The sequence below is a fragment of the Prunus dulcis genome, chromosome 7 (assembly GCF_902201215.1).
Source record: "Prunus dulcis chromosome 7, ALMONDv2, whole genome shotgun sequence".
Lineage (NCBI taxonomy): Eukaryota > Viridiplantae > Streptophyta > Magnoliopsida > Rosales > Rosaceae > Prunus > Prunus dulcis.
In genome coordinates, this window is record NC_047656.1 from 8,339,026 (window position 1) to 8,366,711 (window position 27,686).

The following is a 27,686-nucleotide window of genomic DNA, read 5'->3' on the forward strand; positions in this document are numbered from 1 at the left end:
AAGAGAACTATGGAAGAGCCTGGGCAACTTGAACATCTGATTCCTCAATGGTGAATGTATATGAAACCTCGGGCATTTCATTTCCCCAATGGCGAATGTATATGAAAACTCAAATAAAAGGAACTCTCTATCTTCTACGAGTTCACAACAATATGATTTTTCAAATGCACTTCTGGAACAGTGTCATCTCGCCAATCCTAGACAGGATGCAGGCTGCAAGTCCCAGACCCGTATGATTGATGACAGGTACGATTGTTGACCCATAAGTTTTTTAACATATTACATTTCCCCAAAGTTAACTTATGTACAATATGCCATATCTAATATCTACATAGAGCCTTTTATGGCGGTCTCAACTTTAAAACAAGAGAGCCGCTTGTGCCCGGTGCTTGTGCCGGGTGATGATTTGATGAGTCATGTAAAACTATTTGAATTAGATTTGTCTCAGTAGATGATGATTCTCATGAGTTTGCTGCAAAATGGTTGAATATGGTTTCCAAAGTGGACTGGCTAATACTGTATTCTGCAATTCCAAGTTTATATCTGAAAAAGAGAGATTATAAACACTGGTCATGTTTGGCAAGAAGGAACACAAACGAACAAAGAAGGTACGACGAATTCACCTGTTCCGTTCAAGGTGTCCAAAGACATCTGCAAGTGAGAGGCCCTGTCCGTATGGCAACTGCAACAAAAGCCAAAAGTTGAGATAAATTACAAAATTTTCTGTGCGCCAGCAATACAATGAAAGACATGATAACACATGGTGCTCAAACTCCATGTACGTGCATTTGGAGCCACAGGTAAACCCATTTTCCACATTTTCCCTACTGACCATTCTTAAGTAGAGAGGCTTATTGCCCACCATGAAAATAAGATACCCCTGTAATCTACAACAATTAAAAGAGACGTACCTTTTTGCCACCCACTAACCAAAGATCAACAATTCGGGAAAAAAGAAAACATTTCTAAGCGTAATTTGGGAATGCACCGAAGTGTAATTTAAAAACATTTCTGAGATGGTAACAGTAAAGGGGAAAAAAGAAAGTAAAAGGCAGGTCTGGTAATGGTATCTGAAAATAACAAAAACAGTAAATATTTAACTGCGAACAAGATTTTGGAATACTATTTCAACTGCTGATACTACTATACACCCAGTAGAAGATGCAATAACAGGAATCTCCCATTATGCCACAAGTACTGTAAAACCAATGCAAAGGATGCTAACTCTTAAATCATAAAGGTTTTACAACAACATAACTAAAGCCAAGAGCTTCCCCATTTCCATCTCACAACGTGTCCTCTCTCAACCATTCAACCATTCCATCAGCGAGTTCAGGAAAAAAAAATTCATTCCATCAATAAACAGACTACTGGGGCACCTGAGTGAATTCGCATACACATCAACCCACCTACCATCAAAGCTATTTTTTATTTCAATATGAGTGGCACATGCACACATGTGCACAACACACAACCACACACACACACACACACACACACACACTGTTCTTGTTCCTATGTGGCCTACTAATTGGTTGGTTACAGACTCAGTTGAACTGAATCTGGATCTCCTACTTCATTATCATTATAAATATATTGGCTTACTACTGCTCCCAAAAGCTTACATATCAGCAGGTGGGCCAACCTTCATTCTATAGTTTAGTGCATAGGACTTGGATAACTTAATCCAAACAAATTAAAAAATATATAAATAAATCTTCCACAAGAATTACTATTTGTAACTTTAATTCAAGATAAACTTTACCTGATATTTAGCACTCAGGCCATTGAAGCCTTGGAATATTGCACCAGGAAATGATGAGAAGACAAATGAATCAATTGCTGAAAACTTTTCATTGGACAACCACCACTCAGAAAATATTGGCAAAGGTATTCCGCCTGCACAAACTCCAATATTAAGTACAAAAATGTAGCAAGGTAAAGAAGAAACAATAATTAAATAAATGAGTTACCAATAATGACATTCCAAATAGAATTTAGAGCATCAAATATGTATAAAAATTGTTTGAAGTCCACAATCGATCCCTTTCTTTTCTTCTTTTTTTTTTTTTTAATAGAAACATTGTATTGATAATCAAGAGGAAAAATCCTCGATCAAACAAGACGACCAAAAATAAAGATTGTCTGACCTACTAAGATTGAAAAAATTCTGTAATTAAAAAACACAAAACTTCAGTAAAATCATCTTAAGACTGCCATCATGTCTCTCATGATGGTAGAGTAGTGATAGTCCTCGAACTGCCCCGAAACCGAAGCCCAAAGGGATGCCCAAAATTTAATTGTGTCCCATAATTCCTCAACCCTTACTCCTATATGGCCCTGAAAAATTCTTCGATTTCGCTCCATCCAGACATTCCAGAAAATAGCATGAACTAGACAATCGCGAAGGATTCCAGCTCTCTTCCCCTTCCCCGAAACCCTCATATTGATACTAAGGAGCTCAAAACACCCTTTAGGAGTCACCCACTCCGCTCCGAGAGCACCCAACATCCTCCACCATAATTTTAGGGAATACGAACAATGAATGAACAAGTGATCAATGTTTTCTGCATTCTCTTTGCAAAGAACACACCAAGAAGGGGATAAGCACATCTTTGGTTGAGTTCTAATTTTTCTATAAGAGCAAGAATCAAAACCAAGAGCACTGACAAAGAGTCTAAATAAGACCCTAAACCCTGAAATAAGAATATCCCATAGTATTAGCAAGTCCTAGTGAAGACATTGAAAAATAACGCAATGTATGTCTGGATCTTGTAGACATTGGGTACACTGAACCTTGCTGCATATTGATTAAAGCACTGCCAGAGTAACACAAACCTTTTTTTTTTAATAGAAACATTTAGGGTTTAAGGTTTAGGAAAATTATCCCCGATCATACACCAAAAGGAAAACTAACTCATTAAGCACCAGAATACCTAAAATAAAAAGCAACTAAGCTACTATGCCCGAAAATAAATCTGTAATTAGAAAACAACTTATGTAAAATCATCTTAAGACTGCCGCCATATCTCTCATTATGATAGAATAATGATAGTCCTTGAACTGCCCCGAAACTGATGCCCAAAGAGATGCCCAAAATTTAACTCTATCCCATAATTCCTCAACCCTTACTCCTATATGTCCCTCAAAAATTCTTCGATTGCGCTCCATCCAAATATTCCAGAATATAGCGTGAACTAGACAATCCAGTAGGATTCGAGCTCTCTTCCCCCTCCCTGAAATCACCAACTTGATACTAAGGAACTCAAAACACCCTTTAGGAATCACCCACTCCGCTCCGAGTGCGCACATCTTCCACCATAATTTTAGTGTATACGAACAGTGAATGAACAAGTGATCAATGTTTTCTGCACAAACTTCATTAAAACCTATATGAAAACTAATGAAACAAAGAATGATTGCCAACTAAAGCATTAACAAAGAATTTTGTCTGCGTATGCATAAGAATTTTTGTCTGGAGTAGATAGTTTCTCTGTCACTTAAATTAAAGTTCTAGAAAAAAGATTAGGAAAAGCAAGCATTTACGAAGAGAGATGCATGGGAATAACTTAGAAACTTCAGGACCTTGATTAAACTTATATATAACAAAGCGATAAAAGATCATAAAGTCTAGTACTGTGGAGACATATGATAATTGTTGAGAGTGTAAATCCCACATCAAGAATGTGAAGCCTTGCACTATGTGCATGCATTCTTGGGCCTCTCCAACCATAGTTATTTTGATTTGGATGCTCTAATTACATGATAGTATCAGAGCCAAGTTTTCTGCGTGTAAAAGAGAGAGAGAGAGAGAGAGAGAGAGAGAGAGAGAGAGAGAGAGAGAGTCTCCAGTTCAGAAGCGGACACGATTCTTTTCCACAATCCTGTTACACTCAACACCTGAAAGTAAAATATAAATCCTAAGCCAGAACAGTTCCTACATCCTAAAGTAATCACCTGTCAGGAAAATAGGGCAAAAAATTTGTATAGTCATACGATGTGGTACGCATACAGACATTCAAAGTTACCCATCCAAACTTTCCAAACAAGAAAGAAAATCCCAAAAATAAAAAATTAAATATAAAAGAATACAAATTAATCAATGCATGGATCATTCATACCATCTCGAACCAACTGCTCAGCTAACTGTTCACCAATCACGCCATCAGAAAGTGGCACTGAAGATATAAGCGACTTTATTCTTTCTTCATTGCCAAGCCATCGTCCAATAATGATTATCATTTCCCGTGACAAGCTAATCTCTGCCACTGATGCATTGTCAGCCACAATGGAGTCAATGGCCCCAATGCAAACTTCGAAGCCATCAAGTAAGCTCCTAGGATGAGAAGGAACATATGAAAGCCTTTCTTGAATAACTCGGCAAAGATTTTCCAAGTCCCCAGAGCTGACTTCAAAAGGTTTAACCTAAGAGTAGGTAACAGAGTTAAAAGTAATTAAAAATTCCCTAAAATATCATTCTACAAAATAATTCTTTCAGTCCACCCCACTCTAAAAAGCAAGGGAAGCAAGGAAAAACGAAAGAAATACCTCCAGCTCAAGATGATTTCCAAATCGTGTTTTCAAATGCTGGGGACTACCAATGCATCTTAATCGGCCTCCAACCTTAAAATAAAACATCAAAGTGGTTATACAGTGATATGAACAGTGGCACTAAGTAGTGCTTCAAGTAGACTGGTGAGCAAGGTAAATTGGTACCATTATTCCCATACGGGTGCAAAGAGCTTGAGCTTCATTCATACTATGAGTAGTAAGTATTACTGCTGTCTTTCCTCGTCTGGTTGAGAGACGAGATATCACTTCCCACATGAATCTTTTGGCAATTGGATCCATACCTAATACAATAGTGAGCAAGATTTGTGACTCTATCTCCAAGTAAAACACCAATTAAGTATACTTTTTATGGTGTAGCAACATTTTCAGTATAAACAAAACAAGAAGCAGTCTTGTATATCTTGAGTACATATTGAGGTTGAACAAAAGAACACTTTGACTGCAACTTCATTATCTAGTCTAACAAGATAAAAGGTTCTTTTTGCCAACTTATAGGCATGATTTAATGTGTGACCATTGTCCGGTCAGAACCATATTCAAATAAGCACAACGGCATTTATAAGAACTTTTTAATTGTGTCTACTCCAGCAGTGAATGTTATCACCTTGATCCTAATTTAGTATGTGGGACTTTAGTGTTGTATCTCACCATCCATGCCTAGTAGGAGTTTTCTCCACATTTCCTCAAATATAAAGCTCAACTAATGCCTTAGGTATCTTAAGAGTCATTTTCCGACACTTGCGCAGCACAACCCAGATCAACTTTCATGCAGAAGCTTTTCAACCTATTCCTCTGTCAGCAATGGAGCTACCCTGAGACCCCTCATCAACCTCCACTGTAAACAACCATTTTGGATCTATCTTGAAATCCCTAACTAGTTGTTTGCAGCACCTTCTCTCACCCTCTCCTTATATGGCTTATTAATTGCTTCCTGGTGCTTTATTGTTTAATAAAGTTGGTTAAGTAGAGATCTATATCCTTATTCTGTAACCATCTGATAGACAGCCTTACTAAGATCACATTAACCACACCACAAATTTTGCTCATCACTTAATTTAGTTCATTTCAGCAGTTCCTTAAAATCTTATGCCACAAATATAAAAGCAGTTTCATCATATAAAAAGGACACAAAAACAAGAAATCTTAAGATAGAAATTGTTTAAGAATTTAGAATGAGAACCAGCAAGTATACCTGTTGATGGCTCATCTAGAATGACTATAGGAGGATCTCCGATCATTGCAATTGCAACAGATAATTTACGCTTGTTTCCCCCACTGAGGGAAAATGATGGTTTGTTGGCATGCTTTAACAAGTCAAACTCCACTAACTTTTCCATTACAACCTGTCAGGGATTGAGGCTCCACCATTTGAGTGTTTATCAAAATATATATTAGATGTAGAGTGCCAAAGTTATTCAAGGTATTTAAACATGCAAAATGTTTGATTCAGAATTTAGCATGATATGGCTTAAATGGACAATTTAAGTCATTACATCTATGCAAATGGATGAAAATTCTGACTTAAATCAGGATGCTAAGAAGAAAATTAAGTTCTACGAGCTTTGAACAGATATACATACATCATCTATCTGGTAATCTGGTACTCCCTTTATTGTGGCATAAAGCTCAAGATGCTCTTGAACAGTTAAAAATTCTAACAAAGCATCGAACTGTGGACAAAACCCAATCTGAAATTCAATGATAATTGAAAAAGTTAGCAAGGATCTATCACTATATTGGATGGATAATCAACATTCCACAAAGGAAGAAATAAAAATAAGGATTGTATGTGCAAATATATATAATATGTAGACATATATTATATGGTAATGCCGATGCCTGAAAGCCCTCTTGATCCTGTTGACTCCATTGTATCATCAACATGATTAATGGCCTGGATCGATCTTCTGCCACACCATCATTGACAAGGCACGCACACAAACACACACACATACATATATAAAGAAAATCAAGACATACATGTCGACGAGCAGCCTTGGGATTAGAGCATATATCCTTGCCAAATATACAAGCAGTCCCATCAGTTGGAGATTCCTCTCCTGGATGGAAATTGTTCAATCAAAAAAAAGGAACTGATATAATAATTCAATTTTGAGAATATGCTGATTAACAAAAAACACACAAGGCCACAAATTCAATACTACGCAATGCAAAGTCAAAAGTTTTTTTTACTAGTATTTGTCTGAAATCAAACATTGTCGAGTTCTCATGGAGACCATCATTTTTAATGTAACAAAATAAATTATAAAATTCTTCTTAGCAAAAACTAAAATGCCAAGAAATAGTGAACTCAATGACGTATTTTATTATCATGAAATGCAATTGGTTTTTAAGAGGTGGTTCCCTCAGATACCAAACACTAGTTATGGAAGGCATAAGTATGAACTCAAAAAGAAAAAAGGTTGCCCAGATTGTCCATTTTAAATGTTTCAAAAATACAGTAAGTATATCTGATATTCTGGAGTCCAGCTGTTATATACCAGTCAGCATTGACAGAGTCGTGGTCTTTCCAGCTCCATTTGTTCCTAAGAAACCAAAACATTCTCCTTCTTGAACTGCAAAAGTCAATGAATTTACTGCTATTTTTGGACCATGAAGCTTTCCTCCAGGATACACCTGAAAGTTGACATATATTGCTATTATACAATCATACGTCGTAAGGTATAACATTATTAAACTTAGAGAACCACTAATATCATTTGAACCATATATAGAAATACCTTCCAAAGATTCCGCAAGTAGATTATGGCATTGTCAATGGAACCTGAAAGTACCCTAGTTCTTTCCGTCTTCACATCTATGTCTTCATCAAGGTCATGAGTGATAACTTCTGAGGAAGATTTCAGAAGGGGTTCTAGATAACTCGAACTGCCTTGACGGGTACTTTTAATACTCTTCCACCATTCCTTCAGCGTGGCTAGTGTCAATTTGTTATAAGGCAAATGTTCAAGCCCAAGTGTCAAAAGGAAGTAGCAAATGCTCTGCACAGATGACAAATTTGAATAAGATCAGAGTACCCCTATTTTCCACATGAATTAAAGTTTCACTTTCAATCTTAATATTAAAATATGTAACAAATAGCAATCCAAGACACAAGATGCTACACCTCTTGCTTTAAATTCCCATTGATTACAGAGCAGGTGCAGAACATGTAAAAGGTACTTGCCAACCCCAACCCCATCACCGTTACTTTGGATGTATATTGATGCTTGTATAGAGTAGGATTACTAGATTTCCTTTTCTTATGTAATTTGTATAGCTATAGATACCTCTTATGGGAGAAGAAAAAAGATACTCTCAAGTATATTTCAATTATTGAAGGTTCTTCACCTCATCTCTAACAGCTTAAGATTTTTGTGTCTAGTGGTATCTAACATGGTATTTAAAGTTGTGAGCATCAATTGGGCCCAAAAGCACACAATATCTTGCAGATTTGGGGTATTATGTCGTTTGACTGCGTAGCTACAACTAGGGTTTAGTGTCATCTTGATAAGTTGTGAGGTTGGGGTCTAATACGTCCCATCATTTATAGTTCTCAGGGGAGCCTAAAATTTAGAATTCAATTTCTAGTGGAGGCTGCATTTACAGGAATTTAACTTAGGATCTCCTACTCTCATGTAGCTTGTATTGGGAGGTTCCAAATCAAGGACGTCTCGAACCCAGAAGTCTGATTCTAGGCTAGGCTACCATTATATCCCAATAGCTTAAGCAACAATTACTTAATATACAAACACATATATCTCCGATTATCCTGCACACCATGCAGCATTTGAAACTTATAGTTCATTCTTTATGATCATGTTTTCCCTCTCTTACATTCTTTGTTAGGTCAAATAAACTAAAAATGTAAGCTTACATTTTGACGAATGAAAGAGACAGGTGACTCCACAAATTCAATTGTAGGGTCTCACCTTTCTGACATCTAAATACTATTCAACATAGAAGAGCACTTGAGCAAAACACTCTGAGAAGGGGTATTACTCATTAGCATTACATATATTCATTGGTAATTCCACTTCTCAAGAAATAGATTTAACTTTTTAAGCAGAAAGTTGCAGAAGAGTTTTTTCCCACAAGGCCAGAGGTAAGATACGAACCTCAATACCAAGATAGCAAATTGAGCCACCAGTAACATTCCAATCAAAGGCCCCATTGCTAGATTTATCTTTCATATCTTGCCGTAGAAGAGCCAGTGAAGCGAGTCCATCAGCAAAGCAAAACCCCGGAGATAATCTGAAAAAGTTCTGGAAGCATAGATCCACGTCAGGGAATATAAGATTCCTATCATCACCAGCACTAGTTTTCTAGATTGAGTCACAACATTTAGTAAAGAGGCAAACTAGAACTTCTAGAGTAGCCCTTTATCAAAAGATAAACCGCTTTACACTCGTTGCTCTCAACATTGTCGGAAAGTTCAGACCAAGACAATGCTTGAAAGCTATAAATTCAAAATAAAGAAACCAAAAAAAAAAAAAAAAAAACACTGTATAAGATTTAAGAAGCAATAGTTAAGGGTAAAGTAAAAAATTGCAATTAGTCCTATTTTTCTAAATGAATCAACATCCTCAGAGTAAATTCGAAGAAACTACACTAGAATTCCTTCAGAATAAAGACAGCATCTAGTTATTAATTGCAATTTCCAGTCACGGCCTCCCCTAAACCAGAGGAAACTCTAAGTATACACTAATACCCTCCTGCTATCATTGTGGAATTTAATTTCACAGCACAAACTATCTACATCACATATATATCCTATGTGGACGTCCGGATGTTATTATCGTGCGGACACCATGTATTTTCTACTACCCCTCCCGGTTTTCCTCCCTGTTTAAAATGGCATCCGAACGATAATAACGTGCAGACTATATATATATGTTTGATAAGGAAAACCAAACTACTATTGAGAAGAAAGAAAGAAAAACTACAAGGACTAGTAAATTTACTGTACAAAGTAGTAATACTAGCAGTAAAAACAAGAAGAAGATTTTAAAACAAAAAATAAAAGAGATGTGTACGTAGGAATACAACCTTGAGAAAAGAATTTGCACTTGATGTCGTCTTTATAAGCCCCATAATGAATGAGATAACCATAAGAATCAGTCCCGTGAAAAAGTGGACCAAGAGAACCACATTCTGGATAATAATATGTACAACTTTAATAAACAAGAGAACGACATTCATAAACATGGGCATGCAAGCTTAATGCCCTAGACATGAGAATAAGAGAATGACAATGAAAAATACACCACCTGAGCCATACTGTGGTCAGAAAAGAAAAATGTAAGGCAATATGTTGTTGATGCAATCGCTAATCCATACGCTAAAAACATGATTACTGTCGACAATAAACATCCACTCCCAATAAACTGCTCCAGACCTACATACATTTTTTTTATGAGTTTACGTACAGAGGCAATTAATATACAAAGGAAAAGAAGAATAATCATTAGCCATGACCATAATGTGGGATGAAGCATTGATTTCAGGTTAAGTTCAAAATATTTTTGAGTTGGTTAGAAAGTCATCACCAAATAATTCCACATTTATAAAATACTTTTTTTCCACCTCCTATCCTTCCTCCATTTCAAAAAGAGTTGGTCAATCTCCATGGCATTCAATATATTAGATCAATTTCTAGCAACTGGAGAACACAATAAAGTCAAATTTCACATCTTGCATGTCTATTGTCATTTTTACAAACAAATATTTGCCAATATGTGCATTAAAATATCAAAATACAAGAAAAACTATTTAGTGAGTAAAATTCCGGATAGATGTGGAAACCATCTGCAAAGCCTGAATTTGGAATGTCTGTGTGCACACACACACCTACACAAAAAAGGGTCCTAAATATAGAAAGAATCATTTACAAAAGCATTGCACAACTTTTGAAGTCAGTTATGCATAGGCTAAAGAATACCAGAGAATATAAGAGATCATGTACAATATCTTGTATTATTATCAACCTCTATGGTACAATATGCAATCAATGAAATATTCCCCTATACCAGTAGACACCAACAAAGAAAATCTCATTAAACATTTTGATTGCTACTATTTGCTGATTTGACCAAAAAAGAATGACGACATTCCTATCAATTAATTTACAAAAATTTCAACAATGAAATGAAGTTTAAAGCTCAAATTTCTATAAGAAAAAATGAGTAAAGAATACAAGTTTAAAGACATACCAAAGACGTAAAAAAGAATTATTGCAAAAGATGAAGGAAATAGGAAGCTGATGAAGTCCCATACGTAAGTAGAAGCCCAGTATGAAAGTGTAGAAACCTGAGGATTAAGATATTACAATGCAGTTAATCTTATGAGTATCCGTAACAAAATTACAACAGGATGGTTGTTCTACCAGCAAACAAGCATACCCCACTAATCAGTTGTTGGTGTTTAGCTTTTACTTCACGTTCCTGCATCAGTCAACCCAAAAAATCAATTATTTTCTAGGGTAAAGGAGATACGTAGAGCATCATACAATATCTTCTAGGTAGGTATTTTGACTGATGCACAGTTAATTCTTGTCATCAATATGGGGATCTGTTTCAGTTAAACTGGAAAGCAGTTATTTTCGACAAGTAAATTAGGTGTTGTTCTGGGAATGGGCTGTGGTGTTGACGTAATATAGCCCTTAGGTCATTGTGGTGCACGTTGTCCCAATTGCTTAATTATTTATGTGACAATAAAATGTTTCTTCTCATTTTTTTCTCAATAAAATGCTTCTTCCTTCTCAATAAAATTTTATTTCTTGTGACTAAAACATTACCTGCCAATTGTAGAATAGTAGAGTAAATATTAAGACAGCTTCACTTATTTTGTAAATTGTAACTACAAGTAACCATATCCTAGCACAGAATGGTACGGTACATTGTGAAGCAAAAGCACTCATACTGGACAGCTGCGATTATGTTTGGCACAGTACCTTCACAATAGAAACAGCAAATGACGCGGGAATGAAGGAGAAGGCAATACTAACAATAACTGCAGCAGAGAATGCATCCAAATCCTGCAAAATGAACAGATAAACTAGAAGTGAAAATTCCTGAATCCTCTCATTTGTAATAGAACCCTATCGAATGAATCAGAGAGGTTAAAAGCACAACCATAAGATATTTGTACAATATTTAGCATAAGCACATAACTTCAACTTAAAATTATAACATTTACTTGATACAGAACCATTTCTAAAATAGCCAGCTTCTTGATGCAGGCAACCTAACAATCAAGCAAATCAAACACTTTCCAGACAGCTCATGGCATACAATTTAATAAAACTTAAAGAAATTTATTATTAACTCCTTCAGTGATAAAATAGAACATACCAGGAAAAAAAACAGAACAAAACAAAACGTTTTAGCCGCAAACAATATAAAGCCTATTCATATTAGCCTGTGGAATCACTTGAAAATGTATCTTTAAAGAGATTCTGTCCTGGACATTTGATCGTATCAATAAACTCAAAGAACTTTGAAGGAAGTTGAGCTTCCACGCCAAAACCAATTGGCAATGGGGGAGTAGCCCAACTCCTTATAAGCCCTTGCTAGGTTTCATAACTTTCCACTGTGGGACTTTTTATCTTCACATTCTCACACCCCCCCCGCACGTGTGGCGAATTTTCAAGCCTGTGGACAACACATATTGGGTGACGTGGAGCACGTGTGGCTATTGGGCTTTCACACGTGGCCTAACCCGCTCTGATTCCATGTTAAATTTCAAAGAGACGAGCCGGTGGCCCACTACTAGCAACACCGATATTGTCCCCAACTTAACCACCTACAAAGCCCAATAGATGTCGGGTTTTACCACAAATGGCATTGGGCTCTCGGAGCCAAGAAATAGACAAAATCTTCATACGTCAAGGTAATGGATATAAGTCAATAAACATATCATTTTCACTCCCCCTCCTCCCTTGAAGAGGAGGGGAAGAGAGCACTTAAATTGCAAGGAGAACGCAAGCATATGTCACAAGAAAACTTACGTCGCAAGCACATTGTGTCTATCTCCTCTACCTCCCCCTCAAATCCGAGGCTCGTAGAGGATTGAGATTTGAAAGAAGATGAAAAATTAAGGATGAGCGGTGAGCGGTGAGCGGTGACCGATGACGAGGCTCACAGAGGAAAGAAGATCAAGCCATCATGGCGTGCTGCCCAAGGATAGGATCCGTAACAGAAACATGGTAACGAAGAAAAGGGAAGAACTATGGTCTTCAACAACGAAAGCCTTTTTTTTATTTTTTATAATCAAGGATAGACGAACAGGAGTAGCAAGAGGGCTATACAATATAAACACCCATATGGGTGAGGGATGAAAAGCGCCAACGACTCTTAATTTGCTGGATGATTTCAAAGATTAGCAACTAGGGTAGTGGAACATAGGGTCATGAAGAAAAATAGGGTTTGTTAAAAAGTAGCAAAGAGACACACTAGAACCTGGCTCTGATACCATTAAGGAAGTTGAGCTTCCACCCCAAAACCAATTGGCAATGGGAGGAGTAGCCCAACTCGTTATAAGCCCATGCTAGGTTTCTCAACTTTCCAATGTGGGACTTTTTACCTTCACATTCTCACAAACTTTTCTTCATGTAAGTTGTAAGAAAAAGGTCACTCCGTAAGATTTTCTCGAAGTTTAGTGCACTGACATGCATGCAAAAAGGGCACCATTGCAGAAAAGAGAGATCATTTTCTATTTGTCATAAGATCCTAAAAGACTTGACAGTACTTCTGGTATCACTGCTAATAAATGGATCCCATCAGACGAGAGACTGCAGGAAATGCTTCAACACTTCTAACTTCATTAGAAACATAAGCCTCATCTGATCCAGAATGTTATAAAATGATAGGCATAGATACTTTCAAATACCTCCTTGTGAGGTTAAAAATAATTCATAGGTAGAAAAACAGTTACTATTACATGGAAATCGAAGATGAGAAGCCAAAACAGAGTTTAATTCTAAAATGAGACTGACTTTTATGATGCTTAAAGAGTGAACTTGAAATGAAATCTTAAAAAGGATTGAATGGAAATGGCATACATGGTGTTGCAGATGTTGGCTTTTTGTCATTGGCAGAGGGTGATTACGTGTTTGAATTGTCATATTCTTATTATGAGCAGCAAGCCTAAGAATTGCAGCATTCATTAAATTGATAAATGTTGGGGCAGCATGCTGACAGGAACTGTTGTGTAGCACAGTGTACCCTAAACTTCCATCATCATTCTGATCATCCATCACAATTGCCCCATACCTGCATCACGCACACATTACAATGAAAAAAAGAGCACTAAAGAAAAACTTGCAGGCTAATTATAGTCAACTAAAACTTCAGGTACTGGTTTTGCAGAAAGAAAGAAATCATCACTTGTTCTATTAATTTCACAATTTTTGTCCGCGGCTTTATAAATGACCAAGTTATCTCTCATTACCTGGGAAAAATATTATACCTCAATCAGCTTGGATTGCTAACAAAATACATAGAGTCCCCCCATCACAGGTAAAAAAAGTTTTTTTTTTTTTTTTTTTTTGAGAGAGACACAATTTTATTACGAAAAAAGCCAAGTACAAAATGAATCAAAAGGAAACCGTGGCCAAGAAGGCCACCACAAGCACAGACAAAAGAGAACGTGACACCATCAAAAAGAGACTATAAACTAACTGCCTTCCAGTCCAGCACAGGTAAACAAAGTTTCAGTACAAATAATATGCTTCTTTCAGCTGCAAACTGTCTGTGTACAGCCACAGTACTTTAGCTTAACCCTCTCATTTACATTAGACCCACAAGTTTGAAAACGAATTATCATATGTGCATGTGTAAATTTCTACAATTCCAAGGGTTTCCCATGTGGAAACTTCATTTTCAGGAGTTATGTTGGGGTTTCTAGCATATCAATTTCTATGAATTTCATTTAATTGAGACACCCTATTCATATGGATGAAAGAAATTCGCAAAGAACGAGAAAATTTGGTTTAACACACCTTGACTGGTAAGATTCATTAAAGCTAGACATTAAAAATTCGCTCATTGAAAGTAAAACAGGTCCCAGGGTTGGCCCCGCTGCCTCAATTGCATCATCCAATGCCTTCTCTGCATTAGGGAATTTATATGCACTAGGTTTAAAGTTTTGTATCCAACCCCCTTCAACATACTGTGCAACCTGCAGCACCGGTAGCTTTTAAGAGCAAGAAACCGTTGATGTTGCAAGCAATCAGAATAAATTTCACATCCAGGGGATACCCCCTGATTCTAAATGCTAAAAAATGAACATGCATATCCAACATAAGATTAAAGAAAATCGAAGTGGACAAACCTCCTTTGCAATAGGCCAGGATAAATCAAAAGGGATTGGACCACCACCACCACCACGTAATAGTGGATTAAAATGCGAAGTTGTAAATGTAACAGACACTTGATCAGGATGTGGCTTGAGCTTGAGAAATAGAAGACCAAAAAATAAGAAAACTGCAGGAATAACAAGCTGGAAAACAATTGTTTTCCGGTCTCTGCGAGCAGATATTGCCCTCTTTATGAACAATGCTTTAGAATGTCGCCAAAATGTTGACCTTGAAATGATACCACAGCAACAACATTGCACACCGATGAAGTTTAAGAAACTTAAAACTGTAGCAAAAATCAAACCACAAGCTCTTCCCACTATTGTAAATAAGACCCCAAGAATCTCCTTATAATATCCAAATGATTTTTTTGAGTGAAAGATCTTTTTGGGCACAGGATCATGAGTAGTCTGACAAACTACAGAATCAGGAAGCCCTAGATCAGTCTTCTGGTCAAAACAAGCAGCTTCAACATAGTCGCACCCTGCAACCCTCAGGAATACCTCCTCCAAAGTTGTAACAGAAATACCATAACTTTCAATGCCCAAATAGTCCTCACCAGAACTTGTTTCTAATTTGGACATGGGTCTTTTCATGCAACTCTCAATTTCCCTAAACATACTTTCAAAGGACGACGATGATGCCAAAGGAAGCTTAAACGAAATCTCAGTTCCAACCTGTACAAGCATACAAAACCACATATATAACATAAAGTGTCATACACTAGCAATGTCAAGTGGACTATTATGAAGTAAACAGTTATATCACCCGCCCCTCCCTCACATTTCCCATCCAAGGCCAGGGGAACTGATGAGGACATCTTTGTCAAACCCATTAGGATTTACAAAAGAAAGAGATGGAAAAGGAAGTCATTTGATTTGGTCTTTAAATCTGGCAATTTTTTATTCCTGCGATTAGTTTCTAACTTGTTCTCTAAGTTTTCCAGATTTTAGTAAGATTTTTAAGTTTTCCAGATTTTAGTAGGATTTATAAGTTTCCTATTTTATTTAGGTTATAATTTTTGTTTTAGCAAGGGATTTTTTTTTAACCTATTGTCTCTAGGTTTTAGATTATTATAACTACCCCGTCTATGTAATTTCATTATGGAGTTGAGTTGTTGAGATATAAAGAAAAGCTTATTTTCCAGAGATTGGAGACTACTTGGTGTGAAGCCAAACGGCTGGAGTGATTCCAGACCTATCCCTTTTGTTCTATTTTCTGTTTTCCATTGTTTTTGCCCCTGCTAAACTACCTAAATACTCAATTCACCCATATCCTACATCAGGAACAATTATACCACATACATGGAAGATGCAAGAATCAATATTTTTCCCTAAAATCAAAGTAGTAAAACAACTTAAGTTCAAAAGAAAATAGTAAAACTACAAAAACGTATTATTGTAAATAATCAATGATTTAATATCATGCCAAATATATTATATAGGAAAAGTTTTTGTTTAACTAGCAGGAATTCTTGAGAAATGTGATGGATACCTCACTCACACATGTTGCTAATGGGATATGGCGGAAAACAATTTCAGCAGCAACAGAGGCAGTGGGTGCAGACTGACATGAGAAAAACAGCAAGTCATAGCATTTTGGTGTTGCATAATGATAATATACCATTCAATATTCAGAAAAAGATTAACACAAATAGGGGTATTACCTTCACTAAAGTTAGAGTATAACCAACCCCGTACTTATGCTTCAAGAAAAGGGAACTGTTCAAAAGTGAGAATTCTATATGAGAAAATTATATAACATGTTGATAGCATTATGCATTAATTTTTCAGAACATGGTTTCTAAAAAATTAAAAATAGGGGATTCTATACGTGCATACCTATAATTATATATGTATAGAACCTATACCCTAAAGTCATCCCGTTGCAAAAATTGGTTCATAAAGTTGTAAGGCCATTTGAACGGTCCTATTGAGCATTCGAATGGCATCTCATTCAGACTTCAGAATGTCTAAACGTCTGGTACAGAGGACTTTTCTACATACTTTTGTGTGTGTGTGTGTGGAAAGTCTAATAAGATCCCTCTTTTTTTATGAGAAACAAAACTTATTAATAATAATTGCAACATAGAATACAAAGATCTTTATTTATATGAACAGAAAATATTAGATCTAATTATATTTTATGTACATATATCATATAAGTACCTACTACAGAATACATATGGCAACGTCCCAAACATGAAAAATGTATGAAATCATTTTCACCCCATACTACAAAAAATTTGTCAGTTATTCCGCATTTCCTAACTAAATGAGAATATATAACTTTATGAAATCTCATATGAACTAAGTCAAAATATAACACTAAAAATAGGTAAAAAAAACACCATAAGCTCAGTTGGAAGAGGTGAAACCTTCCGCAGCATTTCAAAGAACCATTGGCCATGATGGCTATACGATCTCCAAGTACTTCTGCTTCATCCATTGAGTGTGTTGTCAGTAATACTATCCTGCCCTTTCTAATCTTTTTTATTAATTGCCATGTCAAGCGCATAGAGTATGGATCCATTCCACTAGTCGGTTCATCCAAAATTATAACCTGCAAAAGGAAACAAATAAAAAAATTTAGTACATTCCAACACGGGAAAGTAACAAGATAGCGCCATTGAAATTCGGCCCCCACCTTACTATTTCCTATCAGTGCAATTCCAAGAGACAATTTCCTCTTCATGCCTCCAGACAGAGCATTCACAGCCGTGTTCATTTTATCAGCCAAACCTACCTGATCATAATGACAAAACAGAAAACAAACCTCCTCATTTGATCATGAACCAAAGAATACATAAACAAAAAGAGAGAATAATAAATATTATCCCAGACCTAATGTTCTACAGTAATCAAATAAGGTAGCAGGTAGCACATTAATTGATAAAATCACATATTCTGAAAATCATAGGACCAGAAACATTAGTTTCGTTGTGGCAAGGAAAGAACATGCCAATACATTGTTAGAGCATATTGCAAACATTTTTATAGTGATGGCCTGATGCTTAAGATTCTAGCATCAGACTCTAAAAGCATAAAGATAGCAGATCATAATATATGTCATATTTAACTGCCAAGAACATCCAAAGGCTCAGACTAGCAAACAAAAGCATGCAAGAACCCAGTTCTGCCAAAAGAACTTACTTGATCACCCATATCAACAACAGCGCTGTTCACAAAATCTTCCTTCACACCTTTCAATATAGCAAATATTTCCAAATGCTCCCTCACCTGGATAAAGTATCCAACCACATCAAACTTAGAAATTACTGTTGTACCAGTCTTCAGCAATGTGCACGTCTCTGTGTATGTGAACGTATCAACAAAATTTCATTTGGTGGTCAGACAACTAAGATTTTCAGAGTGCTGCATGGTTCTAGTTTACAAAAGATAATGGTTGTCACCTCTCCATATTTTTTATTTATATTAGGGCTTGATTTTGGTGTTATATTTGTTGTGCAAGAAGACATTTGAAGCCTTTTCGGCTCTCTTCACTATTGCAGCCGACAAGTAGAATGCTCAAGTCTATAACTAACTGTATATTTTTAGTTGCTGCTTTCATTATAAAATCAAAATGACAAAGCTTGGGAGATGGAGTTAGAGGCAGATTTTCTTAAGCATCTATAACTTTATGAGCTCCACCACCTACTTCATGTACAATAAATGAAAATGCTATAAAATATATTTCAATAACCTTTTGTTAGTATTCAAAAGACAAAGCAAGTCACTTACCGTTAATTCTGGAAAAAGGATATCATTTTGAGGGCATACCCCTAATTCCTTCCGTATCTCCTCCTATGGATTCAAACTCATCAGAAAAGAGACAAGAAAAACTGAACTGTTCCCAAAATATTAAAACAAATGTAAGCAGAAAGTAAATTAATGAGGAAGATTTAAAAGAATGCCTTTTGGCATATGATTTAGATCATTAACTTTGAAAGTTATAGCATAGCTCAGGAACTAGACAAATTATAAGAAGAGTATATATATATATATATATATATATATATATATATATATATATATATATATATATATATATATACAGGAAGGTTCTCCAAAGTAGACCGAACAGTCCCTATCCATACCCTCAAGGATCCTTGCAAAAAGCTTAGCCAAAATGGAAACTATTTAATCAATTGACTGAGATCAAATAAATAAATGAACATAACATTTCCAATCAGTAATGAAATGCTGATGCTGATGATGATAATCAAATGGTTAAACAATTATCAATTTGGCCCATCTTTCGATGATTGTTGAAGGACTTTAAAAAGGGGTGGTCATTTTATTGTATCATATCGCAGGTGGGCTCTAATAAGGTTGTCTACTCTTTTCTTAAAAAATGGACGTCCAATGGAGTCCTCTAAATTGGACGTTCGACACCATGAAAGCCAACAATCTCCTTCTGGCCTGAACCCTTTAATTTGTATGGGTAATGATGGGCCCAATTATAATGCTCCCCATTGGACGTCTAGTGTGCCCACGCTATGAAGCCCAGAACCGTACAGTTTTGATGGCTAATGACTGGCCCAATTATAATGCTCATGTCATATATTTATCATAGATGAAGGAATTTAAGGTTCCACCACAAAACCAACTGGCAATGGGGGAGTAGCCCAACTCCTTATAAGCTCTTGCAAAATTTCTCAACTTTCCAATGTGGGGCATTTCTTCACATTCTCACATGTCCCAACACGTGTGGCAAAATTTCAAGCCTAATATGTGGACAACACATATTAGGTGATGTGGAGCACGTGCGGTCGTTGACTTCACATATGGGCAAACCCGTTCTGATACCATGAAGGAAGTTGAGGTTCCACCCCAAAACCAATTGGCAATGGAGGGAGCAGCCCAACCCCTTATAAGCCCTTGAAAAGTTTCTCAACTTTCCAATGTGGGACATTTCTTCACAATAGAGAATCTTCTTCAACCAAGTTGTTTGAGAATGATGTATTAAGCCTATATTTTAGTAGTGTTTAGCTCTAGAGTGATGTAAGCAGAGGACAAATTACCATTTCTGTTATAATATTCTTCCCAAACACCAAAGCATCCCCTGAAGTAGGGCGAAGAAGACCAACAAGCATTGATATCGTTGTGCTTTTACCAGCTCCATTGTGTCCTTTAAATTAATAAAATTTGAACTCAGTACAAAACAATGATGGATCAAGGACAATAAAAGAGTGTTATTCTCTATTTTGTCTTTTCATTTTCTATTCAATGCAACTTTGAGTTTCTCATCAAAAAAAAAAAAAAAAAAAAAAGTAACACACCTAGAAGTGCAAGAATCTGATTTTCATACATGGTGAGCTGTAATGAGTTAACAGCACAACATTTCCCCTTTTTACTGCCATAAACCTTGTGCAGATTTCTTATCTTGATGCACCTACAAGTCAACTGAATCATGAAGGAAAGAAAAAATCAATTTGTACAAATGAAATACTCAAGGATTCAAGTTTTAGCACACATACCTATGGTCAAGCTCTTGTTGTTTCATATCAAATGTTATTGCTTCAACAGCCGCTTTAACATTATCTTTCCCAGAAAAGCTTGCCTTCTTGGAAACACTGTCACGGCTATTAACTTCTACACTGGAATTGTGATTGAGATGTTTGTTAATACTTGGATTTTTCCAGAAGCGCTTGTGGAAAATGAAGTTCCATGGATATCTAACTCCATTCTCCCTGGGAAGGACCTGATCACATAAGAAAAGCCACACTTAGGCACAAACACACTTAAAATATTGGCATGTTGTCAGGTCTATCTGTTGGCATAATTAGGAACTCTGATAAAAAGATAAGATTCTGAAAGATATACCTTGTCCAGATACAGACCAATTAAACAGTAGAGCAACGCATCGAGCAACATCATCAATAGACAGAACAAAAAATTCACGCCAGATGATGCCTACAAAGATAATAGAACTCAAAATTAAAACAATGATACAGGCTAAAATACTTTTGACAGGAAAAGACCAAATAAAGAACATACGCGCCATATGTTGCTCCAACGAAGGCCAACATGAGCACGCTCATAATCAGCAAAGTTAATTGATCCTAAAGCAAAGGCTGTTGGTGAAAGCAAAGACGCAACCACTTTTAATGTCCTGAAAGAGAAAATGTGAATGAAACCTATCTGCACTACAATTTTCAACATTGTACTCATTAAGGAGAGAGAGAGAGAGATCCACCACAGATATGTACAAAGCTCAGTACTTACAAAGGCACACCCTCATCATTGACAGAGTAGTAAGGAAAAAAAGCACCAAGAAAAGTAAGGGTCCCAACAGCAACAGCTGTCTTCGCTCGTGTGAAGAATGTAGAGATTAAAAATGACAGCATAATTGCACTTAGTCCAAAGAAGAAGAAGTAAATGAACACCACTGTCTTATCACTGTACTTGAAAAGATTATCCATAGTGCAAACCGTAATAATCGCAGAAGAAACTGCAAACTGCAAAAGAAATCAAACTGTCAGAAAAACAAAACAAAACAAAACCCACAGAAAATTGTTAGGGATGATAAGCACTGAAAAGTCCAACGTTATATTTTCTACTCTTATTCAAATAGAACTTGATCTAGATTACCACCAATGCAACATAACCTATCAATAGACCATCTTATGCAGTTTCACACTCCTTCAAACCAAATGGACTCAAATTTCAGAAAAACGAATTAAACATAGCCTCTCCATCTTCTTTCTAGTGTACCTAATTATATTCATGATCTAACCTGACTCACAATACCTATGGTACATTAACACTACGTTGCTTTATCAATCAGAGGAGACACTTCCTTTCTTGCAAGTTGATCAATGCTGAGACTCAATCATTGTTCAACAGTGCAAATACTAGAGCCGTGCAACAATAGTTAGACTTCTATCCTACAAAGCCAAAGAACTGAAATTTGAAGTTAGATTAATATTTCAAAAATCTTCCAAAAATAAAGAGCATGCAATGGTGGCAATAATTATTTAAATAATAAATTTCTAATATAAAAATTGTGGTTAAATTGATTGAATTCTTGCTGAGACTTCTTCATAAATTAAACAAAAATACAAAAGAACAAAGAACCAACCTGCAAAGCATATGCAATAAACCATGAGAGATGGAATATCCCATCTTCCAGCCCCATCATATAAAGACCTTCTCTTATCTTCTGTTCCTGAAACATTATGAATAAAAAACAAGTTGCAGTCAGAAACATAAAGGATGACAAACAAATTACTCTCATCCATAACATTAACCAAGAAAAAAAAAACAGAGAGAGAAATAAACAGAAACCATGAGGTGAATAAGGTAAATCTTGAGCTTTATTTCAAGTAAAATATAATAACAGGTACCAAACCTTCTCAAACACAGAATAGCTGATCAACCGAGAAATTGGGTAGAGAAATCCCAAAAGATACCTGCTCATCCAAGTTCCAGAACAACCAAACAGAAAATGTCAGTATATTGATGCTAAGAAATATTGATTGTGATCTGATAATTATAACATGAACAATACAGAAATCCAAAATAAAAAGAAAAAAACAGATCTAAAAAATTCAAGAGATACATACAATACACCCATGACACTTTTTATGATGGACTGGAACTCATCATCAGTGTATTCACGAGTTGGAAATGGGACTATTCGAATGTTTGACGGACCATAACTCGTCCATGGCACTTTAAGAGAGGAAGGTTCGCCAGAGGGCAAAGATGAAGTAAGTTCTATATTTTTGGTGTCAGATTGCTGGGCCGCAAAAATTATAAAGGAATCCAAAACTTGCTGGAGCTGCAATAGTATAAAGGCATAAGAAGAATGGACACACGTTTTCACAAGGATGAAAGTTAGAAGTTGCACCATTGTTAAATAACAATCATTAAACTTATTAAAGGTTTATAAGCGGATATCGTATTAACCATCAAGTTTCAGAATCATTGAAGATTGGTCTATAAGTGGATATCGTATTAACATTCGAATCATTCACCATTATAAAAAACTTATGAGTCACACTATGAAACACTGAGAGAGTGGAGAAGGGACAAGCAATAACAATATCGGACACCAGTATTGGTATACATAAACCCTATCCAACCAAAATGAGTAAGCTATGTTTGGGAAAAAAATACTTCGCACCAAACTTTGAATATGACACAAACTACATTTCGCTTAACATTATGATTCTTTTGGAACAACATAAAGAAAGACTGCAACTTACTGCACTGTAAAAAATATACCACTTACTATCAATTTATATGTTACTAGAGAGAGAATGTGCTATTATTTCTATTGTGGGATTTACATACCAAAATTTAAAAAATCAAAATTCTTAAAGGGGTATTGTTTTTCCCGCAGCATATAGATGAATGAGTTAAGGAAGAAGCCAGGAAAAAAGACCATCTACGTCTGTGCCACTAATCAGTTGGATTTTCACCTTAACATTCAGATTCAGAAAACCATCACCAACGATCTACTTAAACGAATGTTTAAAAAAGATTATTAAATTACTTTTAACTATACCCTGAATTGCATAAAAAGAACTAATAACCCAAACCCAGCTTTTTGTATAGACAAATTTTGGGAACACAACTGGAGAACAAAAAGTTTTTTAGAAAATATAAATATAGTTATGACAAAGCTCCATACATCAACTAAAGGAACAAATGAAAGTAAGATATCAAAAATCAATAAGTGGCGAAGGTACGAAGCAACCATACAGTTAAGAAACCGCTGAAGCTGTACTGCATTGTCGGTACTGTATTTATGCCCAGTTCCAAGTCATTAAGGTAGGGACCATTTGTGTCCATGATGGATTTAACGTCAGGAAATCCTGAGAAAGCCCATGTGTGGTTGAGACGTATGCTATAATCAAAAGATTGGGGACCTTGGTCATGAAATACTACTGCTCCTTTGATTTTTGGATTCGAGCAATTCCTAAACAAATAGTTCAGTTTATTCAGTGACACAGCTAAATTTAATAATGTGACTTCTCATAGAATCAAACAGACTTGCGTTGTTCAAAAAATAGCCATCCAGTGATCACACAATGACCATCACATAAGAAATACAGTATAGTAAGAGTTTTAAACTATAAGCATAAGTCAGATGACTACTTTAAAAAAATAAATTAAATAATTATAGAATAAAAAATAAAAAATAAAAGCAAAACACATTTTAATTTGTAAAGTAATTAGAGTATGCAGATAGTAGAACATACCATAACCAACGCAATATCTCCAGCACAGTTATCCACATTATGATAAACATTTAATTGGTGCAGGTATGATAGTTGGCTCCCTTTTTTTTTCAAAAATCATCACATTCAATTCATGAAGACATGTGGATCATACAGATAATTTCAGGAAGCCAAAGCCACATTTAAAAAGATGAATATAATGCACTGAATCAATTCTTATTCACATGAATTGCTACATAGTCCAAGAGATCACTAATCTGCAAGAAAACGTTTGACCAGCACAAGAAAACCATCAAAAGAAACAAATTTGGTAATTTGCATTTCTTCACTAGTCTTTCATACTTCTCCAGTCCCAACTTTAATAGAAATTCATTTCAAGGAAATTTCGCTCAGATCCATACTGTGATACAAAAGTACAACTTACATTATTTGATTGCAGGTACCATAGAGATCTGAGCCTATATAGGTTTCCAGCTCCTGTTCATCTTTGTAAACTCTAGAAACATTCTGTAAGTATGAAATGCACTTTATTTAGCTTGAGCCATGAAAACCCTTGTGAAGGAAATGAAAGGACACATTGTGAAAGCCGTTATTTCATTTTCTAATTTATACAAGCAAATTCCAACTAACAAAGCCATGCTTAAATGTGATGAAGAGAACCATATGGGAATAAAAAGATCAGAACTTTGCAACTAAAACATCCAGTTAAAAAGAAGGAGCAGAAAATAAGATTTTTCTAATAAATAAAAAGCAACAAATTCTATGCCTAATAATTAATGACCATTGGGTCAATCATCTGAAACTACTAATAAGAACATATACTACACTTGATCTTAACCAAAAGGCCGAGAAAGTGCGAGAAAGCCAAGAACTTAACCCTAAATTTTTCTATTAGGAAAAAGACCCCCAAAAGAAAAAATATATATATATGCGCCCAATTAATCATGTCTCGCTCACAATAGTGCACTAATGAATTAGCCCAAAAATCATACTCTAAAGATGAAGCCTCCATATGGAAATGGACACCATTTAAGAAAATCAAAGCAGGATGATAACGTTAACAAAACGTCTGCATTTTCAATAGTGTGCTAGAATGAAGACAGCACAAGACTTGATATCTAATTGAGAGTAACTAGAGTCCCACACCAATATCATCCATTCTATGTAGGGTGGTTAACAAATCTCATATGTGACAAAGACTTCAACACTTTTATAAATAAATTGCAAAATAGAGAAGAGGTGTCAAAGCTCAGACGTGCTAAAGAAAAAGAATGCGCCTAGCCTGTGCATGAACACACAACTATATACCAAAAGTAACCAAATCAGGCAATAGATAAGAATGGGTACCTTCAAGAGAGGAAATTTAACCGATATTATGTTAATCATTGACCTTGTTTCTTCGGTGTCTGGTGCAAAAGCCAGAAACTCTTCCTTATTCAACAGCAATTCCAAAACTTCTTCAAAATTAGGTGATATTCCTTTGCCCACTTCCACAAACATCCCTTTCCGGACATACCTGGTCAAGTCTCATTAAACTTAGCACCAATACTTCTCACAAAATGAGAAATTCTACACACAAAAACCTTGCCCAAATCCATGTAGGGTTTTAATTTCATTTGTTTCCTTATTTCCTTCAAATTTCTTAAGTATTGGGAGAATATTTTCCAAAGTGAAACATCCTTAAAATATGTAGTACCAAATCAAGTAAAAAGCACGTAACCACATACACACACACACCCTGCCATGCACACAACACACTATATCACAAACATAAATGAAACACAAAAATTAGCCAGAATTTGTCGCCACTTACGGCTGCGATGGGTGAATCTGTGTATCAACACGCATCCTTATAGCTATTAACAACAACATTACCACTGTGGGGAGTAATATCTGCAAGAAAATCATAAAGAAGTTTCAGATTGGTTTCATCAACTTTTTCTTCACGAAAGTGAAGAAAAATAAATAAATAAGAAAATTATTTTAATTTGAAACATTATGAATAACACCTAACAAGAAACTGCCACTTTAAAACCAAAATCCAAAAGGAAGACAATAAGTTTTCATTGTTTACTTTTACAATTAAAATGAAGGCAGCATAGAAGAACAAAGGAAACAAACAAACAACAACGACAACAAAGCAACTTGCTACAATAACAGAGACAACGACAACTACAGCCGCAGCAGCACCACCATAGCTTGATCCCAACTTTTCGTTAAAGTCACACGCTATCATAACAATCCTAAGTACCTATACCCTTGTTATTATTGTCTTCCTATTCCCCTAGCACTACTATCTCCGCTCATTAAGTCACTCTTCTAAATGGTGCATGTATTGATCTTTGTTGAACACATACAAACCAAACATAGTTGGTGCTTTCTCATTTTATCTCAATATGTGCTAATTCAACATTCTAGTTTTATTTCAAATCCTATCCTTTCTTGTCTTCCCACCGTATCAACGTCCTTATAACTGTCCAGCATTCTGTTCCATGTCTAAAAGTTCTTCTATAAACTTTACCTTTCCATTCCAAAAGGTATACGATGATCATGCACACCTCACCCATCTTGAGGTGATTCTATGAATCACATCATCTTGAATTTCTCAACCCGCAAGATTGAGCTAGACAGCAAAAAAATTTAACTCTATAAAATCACTTGAACCTTGATCTTCACCACGTCCCTACTCTTCTTTTTCTATAGTGACATTAATCCGGTATGCTTATTTTAAAGTCCTTAGATAACTATACAGCTTTCTCTCCATAACTCTCATTTAGCAATTATCCTAAAATAGAAAGATTATATAAAGGAGCAATTCAAAGCAAATCGCTGCTGATCACCTAACTAGTCTTACCCTCTTGGTTGTTTGTTTTTGGCCTTTGGCCCCCGTTTACCAAAACAAAAGAAACAAAAACAAAGTGCTGCTCAAAATAGCAGTCTCGGCAGCATGATGATCATCTTAAGTCTAAAATTTACAAATTCCACACCGAATTACACTGTAAACTCAAAAACAAACGACAAAAACTCTGAATTTATAATGATCGCTTAAAAGAATGAAAAAGAAAATCAAGACCGGAAGTCGACACAAACAAATTATGACTAGAAAAAAACTATAATGAAGTCAAATTTGAAGAAATGAGGAGAAGAAGGAAACCTCAGCGCAGGTGACGAAAGGGTGACGAACTTTGAGAAGCCAATTCTTCCAAAGCATAACCTTCAACTGTCTCCGTCCAGTCCCCATGTCTGCTCCAAACCCTATCTTCCAGGCTTCCACGCAGCGATTGAACAGTTGCGCTTTTCCTTCTCGTTCTTCACTTTTTCTCTCTGCGCTTTGAGAATTGAGAGAGAGTGATGTGGAGGAGGGCGCTGACTACGAGGGAGGTGGAGGTGGCAACTGGGAAATGCTTTTGTTAAAGTCCAACTGAGACATCTGTTGGGAGCTTTTGGATTTGGCAGCAGCTTTAGGGGAGAGAGAGAGAGAGAGAGGGAACTGTAGCACCAAAAACAAGGAATTTTTTGTTCTTTTTCTTTTCTTTTTAATTTAAAAGAATGGAATAAAGTGAAGTT

The 27,686-nt window shown here is 35.9% G+C and overlaps 1 protein-coding gene and 1 pseudogene across 2 annotated transcripts; both read right to left on the minus strand.

Annotated features, from left to right (window-relative positions):
- Positions 1-12: 12 nt before the first annotated feature.
- LOC117633476 (ABC transporter A family member 1) lies at positions 13-27,657 on the minus strand. Of its 2 annotated transcripts, XM_034367099.1 has the most exons (40): positions 27,274-27,657; positions 25,933-26,012; positions 25,467-25,635; positions 24,544-24,626; positions 23,641-23,857; positions 22,497-22,714; positions 22,283-22,343; positions 22,013-22,099; positions 21,157-21,389; positions 20,929-21,043; positions 20,755-20,844; positions 20,409-20,632; positions 20,211-20,323; positions 19,953-20,059; positions 18,670-18,732; positions 18,082-18,168; positions 17,576-17,674; positions 17,307-17,491; positions 16,596-16,650; positions 16,424-16,495; positions 14,905-15,606; positions 14,573-14,751; positions 13,634-13,844; positions 11,525-11,608; positions 10,974-11,015; positions 10,785-10,881; positions 9,843-9,970; positions 9,622-9,726; positions 8,691-8,837; positions 7,314-7,574; positions 7,074-7,209; positions 6,553-6,632; positions 6,153-6,260; positions 5,765-5,915; positions 4,717-4,853; positions 4,549-4,623; positions 4,122-4,425; positions 1,766-1,899; positions 624-682; positions 13-543 (listed from the first exon to the last, which is right to left on the minus strand). In XM_034367099.1, exons 1-40 carry the CDS (start codon positions 27,358-27,360, stop codon positions 462-464), a joined length of 5,667 nt encoding a protein of 1,888 aa, XP_034222990.1. In that variant the 5' UTR covers positions 27,361-27,657; the 3' UTR covers positions 13-461. The 2 variants fall into 2 exon arrangements, with proteins under 2 accessions (XP_034222990.1, XP_034222991.1); XM_034367100.1 differs by lacking the exons at positions 24,544-24,626; positions 25,933-26,012; positions 27,274-27,657 and having other exon boundaries at positions 25,467-25,562.
- Positions 24,873-24,976, minus strand: LOC117636209 (annotated as a pseudogene).
- Positions 27,658-27,686: the final 29 nt, after the last annotated feature.